At 46.8% G+C, this 19453-nt stretch overlaps 1 protein-coding gene across 3 annotated transcripts in view; it reads right to left on the bottom strand.

The window, feature by feature from the left end:
• Positions 1–4291, bottom strand: part of LOC134346947 (phospholipid scramblase 2-like) — a 103445-nt gene extending 99154 nt beyond the window's left edge. Inside the window, exon 1 of one of the 3 annotated variants that reach the window (XM_063048836.1) lies at positions 4189–4291. Coding sequence is in view for 1 of the 3 variants with exons in the window: in XM_063048831.1 (XP_062904901.1) it covers positions 3779–3968 (190 nt within the window). In the remaining 2 variants the exon portion in view is untranslated. Of the gene's footprint in view, positions 1–3778; positions 3984–4188 lie in introns of those variants that run through there. The other 2 variants (XM_063048831.1, XM_063048834.1) reach the window with 2 other exon arrangements.
• Between the last annotated feature and the right edge of the window lie 15162 nt (positions 4292–19453).

Here is a 19453-nt window from a genome sequence, read left to right as displayed (position 1 = left end):
GATGCATTGGGCCTGGATGCATTGGGTTTGGATGCATTGGGCCTGGATGCATTGGGTTTCAATACATTGGGTTTCGATGCATTGGGTTTCGATGCATTGGGTTTCGATGCATTGGGTTTTGATACATTGGGTTTCAATACATTGGGTCTGGATGCATTGGGCCTGGATGCATTGGGCCTGGATGCATTGGGCCTGGATGCATTGGGTTTGGATGCATTGGGTCTGGGTGCATTGGGTCTGGATGCATTGGGTCTGGGTGCATTGGGTCTGGGTGCATTGGGTCTGGGTGCATTGGGTCTGGGTGCATCGGGTCTGGATACAGAACAGCCTGGTACTGCACATGAATACAAAAAGCTGCAGAGAGTTAGGGACACAGCTCAGCACATCGGGGAAACTAGCCTTCCCTCCACGGCCTCCCTCTACACCTACCACTGCCTCGGCAAAGCAGCCAACACGTTCACTCATTCAGTATCTCCCCTCTTCCACTGGGCAGAAGTCCGAATCCACCAACCATGCTGCTCAAAGACAGCTTCTGTCACAACACTATTGAGTAGTCCCCTGGTACAATAAACTGGATCCACTCGTTATGACCTTGCCCCTTATCATCTGCCTGCACTGCACTTCCTCTGTAGCTGCTACACTTTATTCTGCATTCTGTTATAGTTTTACCTTGTTCGACCTCAGTGCGCTGTGTAATGATGTGATCAGTATGAACGTCAGGCAAGGTAAATTTTTCACTGTATTTATTCAGAGCGGAATAGGCCCTTCTGGCCCTTTGAGCCGTGCTATCCAGCGACCCCCCCCCACCCCCGACATAACCCTAACCCAATCACGGGACATCTGACAATGACCAATGAACCTACCGACCGGCACATCTTCAGACCGTAGGAAGAAGCCAGAGGAAACCCACACGGTCACGAGGAGGACGTACAAACTCCTCACAAGAGGGCGGCAGAACTCTGTCAGCCCGAGCTGTAATCGCCTCGCACTGACTGTGACGCTACCGTGGGGCAGCCCCATACACGTGACAGGAAACGGGCCAGAACTGGGTGCAAAGCTCCGATAACGGCCGTGCATTCATAGTTGGAAAACCTCGGCCTCAGGTCGGCAACGTCACAGACGCAGGTGGGAAAGGTGATTCGGCCAGCATCAATGCCAAAACCATTCAGTAGACTTTACACTGATGACTTGGAAATTGTGACTCAGAGATTAGGGCAGGGATTTCCAACCTTTATTATGCCATGGACCAATACCATTAAACAAGAGTTCATGGGCCCCAGGTTGGGAACCCTTAGATTTGGTTTGTCACCATAGAAACTCACTAATTGCTATAGACGTACTGGGGAGAGCATTCCAACTGGCTGCATCACTGTCTGGCATCGGGGCGGGGCGGGGTCGGGGGGAGACACTGCACTGGATCAAAATAATCTGCGGAGAGTTGTAAATTCAGTCAGCTCCATCATGGGCACCAGCCTCCGTAGTATCCAGGACAAATTCAAGGAGTGATGCCTCAGGAAGGCGGCGTCCATCATTAAGGACCCCATCACCCAGGTCATGGTTTGTTCTCATTGCTACCATCAGGGAGGAGGTACAGGAGCCTGAAGACACACACTCAATGATTCAGGAACAGCTTTGACCCTCTGCCATCAGATTACTGAATGGACACTGAACCCATGAACACTACTCACTACTTCTTTATTTCTGTTTTCTCACTACTTATTTGATTTAACTATTTATTATACATATATGCTTATTGTAATTCAGTTTCTCTCTATTATTATGTATTACATTGTGCTGCTGCTGCAAAGACAACAACATTTCACAACATACGCTGGTGATATTAAGCCCGACTGATCAGAGTATCGTGCTGGGGATACAGTCTGTGAGACGGGGCTCTCTGGAGGGGGTGAGTATCAATGGACAGAAAAGGCTGAGTTCCAGGGGGATAGCACCATACGGAAAAGATGGATCAAACAGCCACATTCTGGGCTGAATGTTTACATGAATAAAGAGGAAGCTTGCTCTGGTGCCAACACAGGATGCATCATTCACAGCCTGGACATCTCAGCACATCACAATCACCCCATCTCCAACGTACCGACAACTTCAGGATGCAAAGGGGAACTGGCAAAATGTGCACAGCAAGATTCCACACACGAGGAGAGTGAAAGGGGGGAGGAGAAAATAAGAATAAGTGAGAGAAAAGGGAAGAACAAGAGAAAGGGGAGAAAGAGAGGGGTGGAGAAAGTGAGAGAAGAGAGCAAAAGAGAGGACAGGAAAGGGATGGGGAGAGAGTGAGAAAAGCAAAGGAAAAGGAGGGAGAGTAGGGGAAAGGGAGAGAATGGGAGAGGGAGAGAGAAAGAGGGGAGAGAGTAGGAGATGGAGAAAGAGATGGGGAGAGGGGGAAGACAAAGATGGGAAGGGGAGAGAGGAGGAGAGAGGGGGAAGAGAGGGGGAGGAGAGGGAAAGGGGAGAGGGGGAGAGGGGAGGGAGAAGGGGAGGAGGGGAGGTGAGGGGAGGAGGGGGAGGGGAGGAGAGGGGAAGGGGAGGAGAGGGGGAGGAGAGGGGAAGGAGGGGGAGGAGAGGGGGAGGGAGAGGAGGGGAGGAGAGAGAGAGGGGAGGGAGGGGAGAGGGGAAGAGAGAGGGAGGGAGAGAGAGGGGGAGAGGGGAGAGTGGGGGAGGGAGAGGGGGAGAGAGGGGGAGAGGGGGAGAGGGGGAGAGAGGAGGGGAGAGAAGGGGGGAGCAGTGGTGAGAGAGGTGGGTAGAAAGTTGGGGAGAGAGATAGGGAGATTTAAGGGGAGGGATGGGAAGGGTTAGGGGAGGGATGGAGAGAGAATAGGAGAGGGTGGTTATAGAGATGGGGAGTGAGAAGGGAAGAGATGGGGAGAGTTGTCAAGAGAGAAGTGGAGACAGATGGGGAGAGATGGGAGAGAGAGAGATGGGGAGAGAGAGTTGGGAAGAGAGAGATGGGGGGAGAGAGAGATGGGGGAGAGAGAGATGGGAAGAGAGAGATGGGGAGAGAGACAGAAACACCCCCCGCCAAAAATCCTCAAAGATCCTCACCACATCACCAGGTCCCACTCAGTGTCCAAACACTGCTTCCCCCACCTCCAGCAAACGGTGAGAGTTGTCGGGAGGTGATAATGTAGGGTGTTGAGTGTGAGGTATCGAGGGTGGGGAGGGAGGTGAGGAGAGTCAGGAGGGATTAGTTGTGAAGAGGGAGTAGAGGTGAGGAGTGAGTAGAGAGGAGAGTGAGGAGGGAGTACAGGTGAGGAGTGAGTAGAGAGGAGAGTGAGGAGGGAGTAGAGGTGAGGAGTGAGTAGAGGAGGAGGGAGTAGAGGTGAGGAGTGAGTAGAGAGGAGAGTGAGGAGGGAGTAGAGGTGAGGAGTGAGTAGAGGAGGAGGGAGTAGAGGTGAGGAGTGAGTAGAGAGGAGAGTGAGGAGGGAGTAGAGGTGAGGAGTGAGTAGAGAGGAGAGTGAGGAGGGAGTAGAGGTGAGGAGTGAGTAGAGGTGAGGAGTGAGTAGAGAGGAGAGTGAGGAGGGAGTAGAGGTGAGGAGTGAGTAGAGAGGAGAGTGAGGAGGGAGTAGTGGTGAGGAGAATGAGGCGGCAAATGAAGAGTAGATTCCGGCCCCTGCTCTTCCCTTCACTCCGGAGTCACTCACACTTCCACTTCTCTCCATACGGAGCGAGTCGGGGAGTTGTATCGCCCGAGGGACCGAACCCGGGATCACGACCACCCCTTCATCCCTCATTCCCTCCTCCCTCGTCCGCTGCCTACCTGGGGCTATCGCTGCCCCTCCGCCGGCCTCTCCCTCCGCTGCTCGCTCCTCTTTTGTTCTCTGACTTCCTCCTCGCTCGGGAGGCCGGGAGGATCGGAGGGCGGAGGGCGGAGGGAGAGAGACCTCCCCCTCGGTGTCTCCTCCCTCCCGGGGGTAGGGACCGTCCGAGCGCACCCTGCGGGTAAACATCCGTCATCCGCGGGACGCGGTGTGGAGGGGAGGGGAGGGGAGAAGGGGTAGGGAGGGAATGGTAGGAAATGAGGGGGATGGAGGAAGGGAGGGAAAGGGGAGAGGGATGAACGTGTTGAAAACAGGAGTCTGTGGCCAACCTGTGCTGGGAAGGCTTGAGGAACAGATGTGGCAGATTCACCCTCTGTGTCTCGCTGGTGCTTTTTCTCTCAAGACTCACCTGAAGCCCTGGGAACTTTCCGAAACTCGCAGGAAACTACAAGCACTGAAAGAGAAATTTGTGCAGACACCCAGCAGGTCAGACGCCTTCCGGATAGGAAGAGAGAGAGAGATGGGGAAGGGAGGGCAAGGGAGAGAAAGAAAGAGGGGATAAGGAAAGAAAGGGGGAGAGGGAAAGAGAGAAGGGAGGGGGTGAGGGAAAGAAAGGGGGAGAGGGAAAGAGAGAAGGGAGGGGGTGAGGGAAAGAAAGAGGGGGAGGGAAAGAGAGAAGGGAGGGGGTGAGGGAAAGAAAGAGGGGGAGGGAAAGAGAGAAAGATAGTGACCAAGACAGAGAAAAACAATGAGGGAGGGCACTAATGTCTCATGCCCTAGACTTCTTGTCCTTTCTGTAGAAACTTTTGTTTCTCTCACCACACACACTGCTCACCTGCCAAGTGTTTCCAACATTGACTTGTGATTACTCCAGAACCTTCTCCTGCCTAACTTTGTTCCTCAAGGACTGGTTGAATGGCAGTACAGACTCAATCCTCATTCTCCCTCAACCCTCTTGGCCTCCTTCCAGACGTCCATTGCCCGGTGTGACTTGGTGTGAACTCCACTGCCTGGCCCGGCCTGCTCAGATCACCTCTATCCACTCGTACCCCGGGTCTCAACACTGCCAACAAGCCCGCCAGCTCCTTTTCCAAAATGATACTTTATTTTTAAAATATTTTATGTATTTATTATTTAGAGATACGGCATGGGGACCCCTTGAGCCTCACCACCCAGCAATCGCCCGATTTAACCCAAGTCTAATCATGGGACCACTCACTATGGCCAATTAACCCACTGACCAGCACACCTTTGGACTGTGGGAGGAAACCGGAGCACCCGGAGGAAACCCACATGGTCACGGGGAGGACGTATGGATCTTCATGGGTGATATTGGAATTGAGTTCAGATTCCTGAGCTGTTACAGATTTACACAAAACTCTTCAAAGTTCAAAGTAAATTTATTATTAACGTACATGCATGTCACCATATACAACCCTGAGATTCATTTTCTTGTGGGCATACTCAGCAAATCTATAGAATGATAATCATAACTGTTTGAAGAGATTTGGTATGTCAGCAAAAACACTGGCCAACTTCTACAGATGTACGTTGGAGAGCATCACCGTCTGGTGTACGGGGGGAGGTGGGTCACTGCACAGGATCGAAACAAGCTGCGGAAAGCTCAACTCAGTCAGCTCCATCATGGGCACCAGCCTCCATAGTATCCAGGACACCTTCAAGGAGCAATGCCTCAGAAAGGTGGCCTCCATCATTAAAGACCCCAACACCCAGGTCAGGCCCTCTTCTCAGTGTTATCATCTGGGAGGAGGTACAGAAGCCTGAAGGCTCACACTCAGTGATTCAGGAACAGCTTCTTCCTCTCTGCCATCAGATTTCTGAATGGACATTGAACCCGTGAACACTACCTCATTACAGTACTTTTTTTATTTTAATTTTTGCAATACTTATTTAATTTAAATATTATATGTATTTAACTATATATCTATGTGTATACACACACTTACTGTAATTCATAGTTTTTTCTATTATTATGTATTGCTTTGTACTGCTGCCACAAAGACAACAATTTTTTACGACATGAGGCAATGATATTAAAGCCGCTTCCGTCTCGACCAGATTTTGTATTCGTGCTCCCTCCTGTGGTCGGCACCGGGATTGCAGACAATTGCCGGGTGTCCCTCCCCTCTCACTCCCCTGGACATGTTCTGGGGCTAACCTCGGCACAGCTCTTCTCACTCAGAACATAAATCAGCAGGAATAGGAGGAGGCCATTTGGCCCCTCGAGACTGTCCCACTATACAATGAGTACATGGCTGTCCTTTAAATACCTGGGTGAGAGCCCATTGGATGCAATCAAAAGAAATATGCCCTAAATTATAAACACTAGAGATGCTGGAAATTCAGAGTAACACACACAAAATTCTAGATGAACTCAACCGGTCAGGCAGCATATATGGAGAGGAATTTGGTGCCCCCCACCCCCGTCTGGGACGTGAAGAAGAAGACACAAACAAACACCATGACCAGGAGTGACGCCCTTCAGGCAGTTCACAAAATTACTTCTTTTTCTTTCAAATACGATTGTGCTACTATTGGAGCCTGTGATCTGCAGTTTGATGGTGTGTTTCCGGGCCGACAGTGATCTGGCGCTTTGCTGTCTCCGAGGGACTTCGGTGAGGTTTGGAGCAGGATCTACGGCCCCTAACACAAGAAGCCTGGAGACGGGGTTGGGGCAGGAGCCCATGATCAACTCCATTTCTTGCCCATACCACCAATTAAAGCATCAAGGAAGATTGAAATTAATGAGGATGAGAGTGGAAGGCAGACGGATGTTTGGTGCCATCTGACTGCATGTTTACTTTATACTTTATTGTCGCCAAACAATTGGTACTAGAACGTACAATCATCACAGCGATAGTTGATTCTGTGCTTCCCGCTCCCTGGATTACAAATATTAAAAATATTAAAAATAGTAAAAATTAGTAAATATTAAACATTTAAATTATAAATCATAAATAGAAAATAGAAAGTTGGGAAGTAAGGTAGTGCAAAAAAACCCAGAGGCAGGTCCGGATATTTGGAGGGTACGGCCCAGATCTGGGTCAGGATCCGTTCAGCAGTCTTATCACAGTTGGAAAGAAGCTGTTCCCAAATCTGGCAGTACGAGTCTTCAAGCTCCTGAGCCTTCTCCCGGAGGGAAGAGGGACAAAAAGTGCGTTGGCTGGGTGGGTCGTGTCTTTGATTATCCTGGCAGCACTGCTCCGACAGCGTGCGGTGTAAAGTGAGTCCAAGGACGGAAGATTGGTTTGTGTCATGTGCTGTGCCGTGTTCACGATCTTCTGCAGCTTCTTTCGGTCTTGGACAGGACAACTTCCATACCAGGTTGTGATGCACCCTAGAAGAATGCTTTCTACGGTGCATCTATAAAAATTAGTGAGGGTTTCAGGGGACAGGCCAAATTTCTTTAGTTTTCTCAGGAAGTAAAGGCGCTGGTGGGCCTTCTTGGCAGTGAACTCTGCTTGGTTGGACCAAGTCGGGTCATTTGTGATATTGACCCCGAGGAACTTAAAGCTTTTGATCTGTTCCACTTGCACACTACCGATGTAAATTGGGTCGTGCGGTCCACTACTCCTTCTGAAGTCAACAACCAATTCCTTCGTCTTGCTGACGTTGAGGGATAGGTTATTGTCTTCGCACCATGCCCCAAGGTTCTTAATTTCCTCTCTGTACTCAAACTCATCATTACCTGAGATACGGCCTACAATTGTTGTGTCATCAGCAAACTTATATATTGAGTTCGATGGAAACTTGGCTACACAATCATGGGTGTACATGTGACTGGTCCTCTGCCTCACTGCTCCGGATCCTGGGTCTTGGGCAAGGTTTAACCAGTGTGGTTTCTGGATTGGACTCCAGAGTTCTCATTATGATGTGTTTCTGGTTTCTTTTTTGTTGCTATTTTGTACGGTTTTGGTCAGAGTGTGTCCTGCACATTATGAACAATGTGGTGTTAGATTGGACTGAACTCATGAGACAGGGTTGTGCATGGTCACTGCTACTCTTCGCATTATATCTGGAACCATTAGCTCAATAGATCAGACAAAATGAAGATATCAAGGGAATTACTATTAAAGGGACAGAGCATAAATTGGCCTGTTACGCAGATGACATTTTGATCTATCTAGGGCAACCAACATACTCTTCACCTAAATTGATGCAATCCTTTGAACAATATGGCCAATTATCAGGATACAAGATCAACATAGATAAAACCCAACTACTTTCATATAACTACAGATCCTTCGGCATAGCAAACAGAGTCTGTCAAGTATTTGGGCATCATTGTGCCAAAAGATTTGGCAAAATTATCAGAATGCAATTATCAGCCTATATATAAAAAAATTAAGGAAGATATAACAAGATGGAGCCTAATTCCTTTTCTTGGTCTCAGTTCAAGGACTGAATCTATTAAAATGAATATACTGCCCAGACTACTATATCTCTTTCAGACCCTACCAATAGAGATTAACCAAAATCAATTCAATGAATGGAACAAGATGCTATCAAGGTATATATGGAAAGGTAAAAGGTCTAGGGTTTGTCTCTAAACTTTGCATTTATCCAAGGAAAAGGGGGATGGTGCCTACCTTCTCTTAGAGATTATTATTTTTCAGCACAGTTGAGAGGCTGTGATATGCTGGTGCAACCCATCATATGATGCTCAATAGAAAAACATTGAGGAGAGGATACTTTCCATCCCCATACAGGCAATTTTAGCTGAAAACAACCTACAAAGTTACATAAATAATATTGACAACCCGTGGGTGAAATGGACTCTTAAAATATGCAAAACTATTACAAAAGAATATAAACTAAAGAGAGACATTGCAATTCTTAAATGGTGTGCATATGACTCGGATTTTACGCCGAATAAACTGGATGCTAGATTTCAGGACTGGACAACTAAAGGAATAACAGCTATTTGCAATATAATGAAAGAAGGAAAACTGTTCAGTTTTGAAATGCTCAAAGAGAAACACTTATTAGAAACACAAGACTTTTACCGGTATTTACAGATGTGACAGTATGTTAATAGGACAGTTAAAAATGTAACCAAGGCAAGTACATGTCTGATAGAGCTATTTAGAAAAGTATATAATTCAGACAACAGTAGCAGAATAATTTCAAGCGTGTATAAGAGCTTGTCAAATCTTAAAACACATTCAACTTCATACATTAAAACAAAATGGGAGAAGGAAGGAGGGATAATAATATCTGAGGAAGACTGGACAATAATATGGAGGTATCAATGGAAGTGTACCAGTTCACAGAAATGGAGGGAGTTCGGGTGGAAAAACTTGATAAGGTATTTTATTACACTCTCTCAGAAATCCCATTATGATAGTAACTCCGCTGTTTGCTGGAGAAATTGTGGAAATCAAAATGCAAACCATTATCATATTTTCTGGGAATGCCCCGTTATCAAAGACTATTGGAGTAGGATATATAACGCCCTACAAAACATCTTTAAATGTGAAATACTTTTAGAGAGTAAGACCATATATTTTGGGTATATACCTCAAGAATAGTTGAAAAGAGATAAATATTTAATGAATGTACTGCTGGTGGCTGGTAAAAAGACTCTTACCAGGAAATGGTTATCACAGGAGAGCCCAGCTTTAAATGTATGGATGGAAATTACAGTGGACATTTACAAAATGGAGAAGATAACAGTATCTGTTTATCATAAGTTGGAACAATTTTATTCATACTGGAAAAAAATGGTTTAACTACATAACAGCTCATAGGCCTGATTTTATTCTCACAAGTCAATGAATATGTTGTAAAAAAAAATCACTCCCCACTCTGTACATAGTTTTCCTCTTTCGATTGTTCTTTATTTCCTCTCCTTTCTGTAAGTGTATACCTCAGATAAATATTATGTGGGGATTTGTGACAAATATGATTATATGATATATATGTACAGTATCTGAAATACATCTTATGGAAATGTTTGTTTGATGATGAAATTCAATAAAAAATAAATTCCAAATAAAAAGATTGGACTGAACTGTTTCAATGATTTGTGGTTTGATATTTTATACTCTGTGTTTTCTGCTGGTTTTTTTATGCCACTTGTGCGATTTGTTCTTTGCGCCTTGAGGGTTTGATGCTTTTCTTTGGGACAGGTTCCATGATTTTCTTTGTTTCGTGGTTGTCTGTGGGACGACAAATCTCAGGGTTGTATACTGCGTACATACTTCCATAATAAATGTACTTTGAGTCTTCGAATAAAGAGTCAACTTTTCAGGCCGAGACTCTTCATCAGGCATTCATAAGAAGGCACGCTACTGTCTTTACTTTCTTAGAAGGTGAAGGAGTTTTGGCTTGTCACTGAACACTCTAACAAACTTCTACAGATGTAATGTTGAAAGCGTCCTGACTGTTTGCATCATGGCCTGGTATGGCAATTCAAATGTGCAGGAATGTAAGGAGCTGCAGAGAATTGTGGACTCAGCCCAATACATCGCGGGCACATCCCTCCCCACCATCGGCCGTACCTACAGGAGGCAACATCCATCATCAAAGATCCCCACCATCCGGGCCACGCCATGTTCTCACAGCTACTATGAGGCAGGAGGTACAGAAGCCTGAAGTCCCACACCACCAGGTTCAAGAACGGCTGATTCCCTTCATCCATTTGGTTCCTGAACCAGCCGACCCCCCCCCCCCCAAATCTCTACCCCAGTACAGTAACATTACTGCTTTGTACTACAATAAGTTTTGTATTTTTTGTTCTAATTCTATATTGATTTTTGCAAAATTTATGTACAAACCATGTTTAATTTATGTTTTTTAATCTCAATGCTGCTTATATGATGCTATGTTCAAAGTTCAAAATAAATTTATTGTTAAAGTACATATACATCACCACATACAACCCTGAGATTCATTTTCCTGTGGGCACACTCAGCAAATCTATAGAATAGTAACTATAACAAGATTAATGAAAGACTGCCTGACTAGGGCGTTCAATCACTGTGCAAAAGACAACAAACTGCGCAAATACAAAAAGGAAGAAGTAATAATAATGAATAAATAAGGAATACATATTGAGAACGTGAAATGAAGAGTTCTTGAGACTGAGTCTATAGGTTGTGGGAACAGTTCAGTGATGGGTGAGTGAAGTTGAACCTTTGGTTCAAGAGCCTGATGGTTGAGGAGTAGTAACCGTTCCTGAACCTGGTGGTGTGAGTCCTGAGGCTCCTGTACCTTCTTCCCGATGGCAGCAGTGAGAAGAGAGCCTGGCCTCTGATGTTGCTGAAAGCAAGTTTTTCATTTCACATGTGACAATAAATTGGACCCTGACTTCAGTGCCACACTCACTGCACCACCCCAACATCTCCTGATTCTTGGAATATCTCAAACTCTTTCAGAGTTACGTTTATTATCACAGTACTTGTAAGCTATACGACCTTGAGATTTGTCTGCTTACGGACAGCCACAAAACAGGAAACCCAAAAAAAAACACAAATCATGCAAACAATAACAGCAAGTAATGACATTCAGAACTAAAGTGAGTCTGTAGACATGGAGCCTGCAGCGTCAGCCTCAGTTTGTCACACAGTGGGGCAAAGCAGAGCGGAGTGAGCATCGTGGAGCCACAAGTGGAAGCAGCCCAACCCCTCCCTCCAGTCCCAATGCGCTGCCTTTTCAATCCGTCTAGCCTGGCGTTGAAATTGTCCAAACACTCAGTGACTGAACGGCGTGGGAAAAGGTTCACCTCGCTCGAGGGCAGGGGTTAATGGAAAGGGTGTATAGCCAAAAATAAATAGTTGGGAACCCCTGCTCACCTCTGTCCTGGCTTGGCAGTATGAGTCAGGGAATGCAGGTGGAGGCCTAAGCCCAGTGCTGTACCGCAGGGATCACTGCTGGGTTCACTGTTGTTTGTCGTATTTATTAATGATTTGGATAAGAATATGCTCAAAATCGTTGTACTGTGGAGAGCATTCTGACAGGCTGCATCACTGTCTGGTATGGAGGGGCTACTGCACAGGGCCGAAAGAAGCTGCAGAGGGTTGTAAATCTAGTCAGCTCCATCTTGGTACTAGCCTACAAAGTACCCAGGACATCTTTAAGGTGCGGTGTCTCAGAAAGGCAGTGTCCATTATTAAGGACCCCCAGCACCCAGGGCATGCCCTTTTCTCACTGTTACCATCAGGTAGGAGGTACAGAAGCCTGAAGGCACACACTCAGCAATTCAGGAACAGCTTCTTCCCCTCTGCCATCCGATTCCTAAATGGACATTGAAGCTTTGGACACTCCCTCACTTTTTTAATATACAGTATTTCTGTTTTCGCACATTTTTTAAAAATAATCTATTCAATATATGTAATTGATTTACTTGTTTATTTATTATGTTTAATTTTATTTATTATTATTATTATTATTTTTCTCTCTCTGCTAGGTTATGCATTGCATTGAACTGCTGCTGCTAAGTTAACAAATTTCACATCACATGCCGGTGATAATAAACTGATTCTGGCGACGATTGAGACCAGCAGCGGATTATGATTATGACCACATCAGCTCCCTCGTGTGGTCATCCGCAGTACTGCAGATTACTCGGTGTCTCCCCGACTAGCAAATCAAGCAATGCTGCTAGTGCCAAACTGCGTATAATTTGGGATTTCTCCAACGACTCTATCGCATTTCTACAGCTGCACCGTGAAGAGCATTCTGACTGGTATAGAGGCTCCAATGCGCAACTTCACAAGTGCACACTGAGGATTATCGTTTTAGCCATCTCCTTCATGGGCAAACACACCACCAATGCCATCTCCAAATAGTGGTGCCACAGGACACATCGTTAAGGACCCTCACCGCCAGGACATGCCCTCTTCTCATGACTACTATCAGGAGGAGTTACGGGAGCCTGAAGACCCACACTTTCAGGAACAGCTGTTCTTGAACCTGGTGGTGTGGGACTTCAGGCTTCTGTACCTCCTGCCCGACGGTTGCTGTGAGAAGAGGGCATGGCTCAGATGGTGGGGAATTTGATGATGGATGCTGCCTTCTTGTGTCAGAACCTCCTGTTGGTATGACCGATGGTGGGAGGGATGTGCCCGTGATGTATTGGGCTGAGTTCACCCCTCTCTGCAACTCCCTGTGTCCCTGCACATTCGACCCGGGACTGTGTGATGGGACAGTGTAGAGGGAGCTTCACTCTGTGTCTGACTCTGGGAGTGTGTGATGGGACAGTGTAGAGGGAGCTTCACTCTGTCTGACCCTGGGAGTGTATGATGGGACAGTGTAGAGGGAGCCTCACTCTGTGTCTGACCCTGGGAGTGTGTGATGGGACAGGGTAGGGGGAGCTTCACTCTGTGTCTGACCCTGAGAGTGTGTGATGGGACAGTGTAGAGGGAGTTTCACTGTGTCTGACCCTGGGAGTGTCTGATGGGACGGCGTAGAGGGAGCTTCACTCTGTGTCTGACCCCAGGAGTGTGTGATGGGACAGTGTAGAGGGAGCTTCACTCTGTGTCTGACCCTGGGGGTGCGATGGACCAGTGTAGAGGGCGCTTCATGAGACCATGAGACATAGTTGCAAAATTAGGCCATTTGGCCCATCGAGTCCGCTCCGCCATTCAATCACGGCTGATCATTTTTCCCCCTCAGCTCCACTCCCCAGCTTTCCCCTGTATCCTTTGATGCCACGTCCAACCAAGAAGTGATCAAGCTCTGCTTTAAATACACCCAACAAACTGGCCCCCACAGCTGCCTGTTGTAATAAATTCCACAAATTCACCACCCTCTGGCTAAAGAGATGTCTCAGCATCTCTGTTTTAAATAGACGCCCCTGTATTCCGAGGCTGTGCCCTCTTGTCCTAGACTCCCCCACTACGGGAAACATCCTTTCCTTTCTATTTTGTCTAGGACTTTCAACATTCGAAAGGTTTCAATGAGATCCACCGCCTATCCTCCTAAATTGCAGTGAGAACAGACCCAGATCTATCAAACCTTCCTCGTCTAATAACCCTTGCATTCCAGAATCATCCTTGTGAACTTCCTCTGAACCCTCTCCAATGCCAGCACATCTTTTCTAAAATGAGGAGCCCAAAGCTGTTCACTATAGTCAAGGTGAGGCCTCACCAGAGCCTTATAAAGGCTCAGCATCACATCCCTGCTCTTGTATTCTGAACCTCTTGAAGTGAATGCATTTGCCATCCTCACCACTGACTCTACCTGCAAGTTAACCTTCAGGGTGTTCTGCACAAGGATTCTCAAATCCCATTGCATCTCAGATTTTTGGATTTTCTCCCCATTTAGAAAATATCCTGCATATTTATTTCTTCTACCAAAGTGCATGACCATGCATTTTCCAACATATTATTTCATTTGCCACTCTCTTGCGTGTTCTCCTAATCTGCCTAAGTCCTCTTGCATCCTACCTGTTTCCTCAACAGTATCTGTTCCTCCACCAATCTCCGTATTTAACCCGGCCAAGTGCGAAGTGTTGTACCTTGGTAGATCAAATGTGAAGAGTTACTGTTAAGGGCAGAACCCTTAACAGTGTTGATGAACATAGGGAGCCGTGGATCCAAGTTCCTGGCTCCCTACACAGGTCAATACGGTGGCTCAGAAGGCTTATGGAATGCTTGCTTTTATTCGCCAAGGCATTGAGTTCAAAACTCAGGAGGTAATGTTGCAGAATCAGGTTTAATATCACTGGCATATGTTGTGTAATTTGTTAATTTAGCGGCTGCAATACAATGAAATACATAATAATAGAGAAGAAAAAAAATTGAATTACAGAGAGTATATGTATATTAAATAGTTAAATTAACTAAGTAGTGCAAAAATAGAAATAAAAAAGTAGTGAGGTAGTGTTCATAGATTCAATGTCCATTCAGAAATCAGATGGCAGAGGGGAAGAAGCTGTTCCTGAATCACTGAGTGTGTCTCTTCAGGCTTCTGTACCTCCTCCCTGATGGTAGCAATGAGAAGAGGGCATGTCCTGGGTGGTGGGGGTCCTTAATGATGGACGCAGCCTCTTTGAAGCATCGCTCCTTCAAGATGTCCTGGATACTACTAAGGCTAGGGTTCATGATGGAGCTGATGAAGTTTACAACCCTGAGCTTTATAAAACTCTAGTTCGGCTACATCAGGAGTACTGCACACCGTTATATTCGCCCTTTTATAGGAGGACATGGAGGCTTAGTAGAGGGTGCAGAAGAGTTTACCAGGGTCCTGCCTAGTTTAGGGGTCACGAGCCATAAGGAGAACTTTGACAAACTTGAGTTGTTTTCTCTGGAGCGCCGGGGGCTGAGAGGAGATCTGATAGAGGTTTAGAAGATCATGAGACGCACGGAGAGAGAGTATCTGTTTCCCAGGGTAGAAATGTCTAATACCAGACGGCATGCATTGAAAGTGAGAGAGGGTAGGTTCAAGGGGGGTGTGGAGTAAGAGAGTGCTGGATTCTGGAATGCACTGCCTGGTATGGTGGTAGAGGCAGATACGTTAGAAACTTCTAAGAGACGGTTAGATGGGTGGCAGGGTGTAAGGCCTCCTTCCCTCCGCTAGCCTGCAGGTCACCCTTGGCGAGGTATAGCACCTGTTTCCCCCACCCCCATCCTCCCACCACGATCAGGGTGACGTGAAGCCATGGGATCAGGTGGTGGATGGTTGTATGAGCAGTCAGTGCAAATCACAAGTTCTGGTTATGTGACCACTGACGCCAGGCAGACAATCTCTGAAGAGTATTGATATTGGCTGGGGTCACCTGTCTTGTAAAGACACTGTCCAGAAGAAGGCAATGGCAAAGCACTTCTGTAGAAAAAATTGTCAAGAACAGTCACGGTTGTGGAAAGACCGTGATCAACCATGTCATACAACACAGCACATAATGAACAAGATAGGCACGTGAATGTGAGGAATGTGGAAGGATATGGACATTCAGCAGGCAGAAGGGATTAGTTTAGCGGCCTTTGATTACTAATTTAACTGATTCAGTGCAACATTGTGGCTGAAGGGCCTGTTCCTGTGACGTACTGTTACGTGTTCTCTGTTCCTGTGACATACTGTTACGTGTTCTATGTTGTTCTGTTTTTTTGTTCTGGATTTCAGCGTCTGCAGATTTCTCAGAAAGGCATTGTCTATTATTAAGGACGTCCAGCACCCAGGGCATGCCCTTTTCTCATTATTACTATCAGGGAGGAGACACAGAACCCTGAAGGCACGCACTCAGTGATTCAGGAACAGCTTCTTCCCCTCTGCCATCCGAAATGGACATTGAACCCATGAACACTACCTCACTTTTTTAATATACAGTATTTCTGTTTTTGCACATTTTAAGAAATCTGTTCAATATACAAAATTGTTCAATTATTATGTTTTTTTAATTTTATTTTTTTTTCTCTCTCTGCTAGATTATGTATTGCATTGAACAGCCGCTGTAAAGTTAACAAATTTCACGTCAGATGCTGGTGATAAAAAACCTGATTCTGATTCTTTTGTCTTCTCTCTGGATACCATCCTATCTGCCGTCACCAGTGTTGAACCTAATCATCAGACATCTTGTTGATCAAAGTTTAAAGTTGAAAGTTAATTTTATTATCAAATTACATATATGTCACCATATACAACCCTGAGATTTATTTCCTGTGGACATACTCAGCAAATCTACAGAGTAATAACCATAACAGAATCAGTGAAAGACTGCCCGGTTAGGGTGTTCAACCAGAGACCAGAAGACAACAAACTGGGCAAATACAAACAGAATAAATAATAATTCATAAATAAGCAGTAAATATCAAGAACATGAGATGAAGAGTCTTCGACAGTGAGTCCACATGCTGTGGGAACATTTCAGTGATGGGACAAGTGAAGTTATCACCTTCGGTTCAAGAGCCTGTTGGTTGAGGGGTAGTAACTGTTCCTGAACCTGTGAGTCCTGAGGCTCCAGTACTTTCTTCCTGATGGCGGCAGTGAGAAGAGAGAGTGTTCTAGGTGGTGGGGGTCCCTGATGATGAATGCTGCTTTCCAGCGACAGTGTTTCCTGTAGATGTGCTCAGAGATGGGGAGGACTTTACCCGTGATGGACATCAGTATGTACTTTGTTAAGGATTGTCTATGGGCAATCTTTTGAATTTCTCGAACAAAGCATAAATGGTGCAAAGTATCTCTCCCCGATGAGCTCAACACCTGTTATGCGAGCTTTGAAATGGAGAATAAAACTACTCCTGTACGAATCATCTCAGAGTTTGGAGGACCCATGATCACTGACATCAGAACATCTTCTAAGAGGGTGGATCCTCTCCAGGCGTCAAGCCCTGATGGCGTACCTGGCACAGTGCTGAAAATCTGTGCTAACCAACAAGTCAGAGTGCTGAGGACACCTTAAATCACTCGCTGTTGCACTTGGAGGTTCCTGCCTGCTTCAAGAGGTGACAATCATACCAGGGCCCAAGAAGAGCAGGGTGAGCTGCATCAATGATTATCACCCACATCTACTGTGATGAAACGCTTTGACAGGTTGGTCAAGGCCAGAATCAACTCCTGCCTAGGCAAGGACCTGGACCCACTGCAATTTACCAGTCACCATAACCGAGAGACCACAGTCAGTGCAATCTGACTGGAAGTAGCATCTCACTGGCGCCCCTCACAGATGCATGCCTAGCCCACTGCTCCACTCTCTCCACACCCATAACTGTGTGGCTAAGCTCAGCGCAAATGCCACCTGTGAACTTGCCAATGGCACCTCTGCTGTTGGCAGAATCGCAGGTGGAGGTTAGGAGGCCACAGCAGCGAGATCAGCTGGCTGAGCGGTGTCTTGCGGTCAACATCAGCATGACCGAGGAGCCAAATGTGGACCTCAGGAATTGAGGGAACACACGCCAGCCCTCATTGAGAGGTCAGTGATGGAAAGGGCGAGGAGCCTTCAGTTCCTGGGTGTCAACATCTCAGAGGATCGATCCGGGGCCCAACATATCACGAAGAAGGCACGACAGCGGCTCTACTTCATTGGGAGATGGAGGAGATGTTACTGTGGAGAACACCCTGACTGGTAATATCACATCTTTGTCATAGTCTGGTCCGTGAAGTCCGCAATCCGGTTCACAGTCTGGTCCATGGACCCCAGACTCCAGGTCTTCTGGCTGTCCTTTGTTTCAGTTGGGCTGCTTTTTTTTACCGTGCCCATGGTCTGCTCTTTATCTAATTATGGTAGTGCTTTGCACTGTTGTAACTATATGTTATAATTATGTGGTTTTGTCAGTTCTAGTCTTGGTTTGCCCTGTGTTTTCTTGTGATATCATTCTGGAGGAACGTTGTATCATTTTTTTAATGCGTGCATTTCTAAATGACAATAAACGAGGACTGAGTGTCCTCATAATGTAATCTAATCCAATCATAGGCACCTGATGCTCATCTTGGGGCTGGGAATATAAGTGGCCCTAGGATCGAGTGTGGTTGCTGGTTCGTCTTGTCAGTATCCTGTCCTTGCCTCTGTTGGGTAAGCCAGGCCATCTTTGCCGTTACCCTGAGGCTGGATCTGTCCCTTCCTGTCCTTTCCTCTGTTGGGTAAGCCAGGCCATCTTTGCCGTTACCCTGAGGCTGGACTGTTCCCTTCCCTTCCCCTTCCTTCTGAAGCCGTGCCTGCAACCTTGACAAGTTCAACCACCAGAGCGAGACCGGAGCCTTGCTGTGTCAAGATAAGGAACTGTCTATCATTGAGTTGGAACTGCCTCTGTGTCCACGCCTTCGCTGTGTAGGTCTGGCCATTTGCTGCTACCTAGTGTTGGGGATCATCTTGTCATGTTCAGCATTCTGTGTAGAATCCTGGCCCCAAGTCCGGTTTCCAAAGAGGGGTCCTGGATCAGTGTTCCATGTTCCTGTGTTCCTGTCTCTCAAGTTCAAGGCTCCGTGTTCCCGTGCTCTAGACCAAGGCTCTGTATCCCTGTCCTCCCGAAGACCAAGACTCTGTGTTCTGCGTTCCTGTCATCCCAAGTCCAAGGTTCTGAGGTTCCTGTCATCCCAAGTCCAAGGCTCGGCTGTTCCTGAGTACCAAGTCAAGGCTTTGTCTTCTCGTCCTGTGCTGGAGTTCTCTCGTCCTGCCCAGGAGTCTCTCGTTCTGTCCTGTAGCCTCACGTAGTCCTGTCTCCCAAAACCACGTCATGTCTTCGCCTAGTTCTGGAGTCCAAGCCCGAGTCAAGACCCAGGTTCTGGGTCCTTGTCCAGTCTCCGGCTCGGAGTCCAAGCCCAGGCTCCTAGTTCCCAGTTCCTTGTCCTGGTCCTGCTTGCCTAGCCAATGTCCTAGCCCAAGTCTGTGTTCTTGTCCCAGCTCTCTAGTCAGGTCCTGTTCCTAGTACTTCAGTGTCTGTGTCTTGCATTTGGGTCTGCTCCCAGCGCCCTCGTATGACAGTCTTGTATGGAGGCTCCAATGTACAGGATTGCAGAGGGTTGTAGATGCAGCCAGCACCATCATGGGCTCAACCCTCCCCACCATCAAGGGCATCTTCAAAATGCAAGGCAACTAGAAAGCAGCATCCATCATTATGGTCCCTCACCACCCGCTCCTCGTTACTACCATCAGGGAAGAGTTACAGGAGACTGAAGGCACACACCCAACATTTTAGATTTGGGTCACATGAAGCCATGGGAGCAGGTGGTGGATGGTTGTATGAACAGCCGGTGCAGATCACAAGTACTGGTTA

This window comes from Mobula hypostoma, chromosome 5 (assembly GCF_963921235.1).
Source record: "Mobula hypostoma chromosome 5, sMobHyp1.1, whole genome shotgun sequence".
NCBI classification, from domain to species: Eukaryota; Metazoa; Chordata; class Chondrichthyes; order Myliobatiformes; family Myliobatidae; genus Mobula; species Mobula hypostoma.
This window is presented reverse-complemented; position numbering and strand designations above follow the sequence as displayed.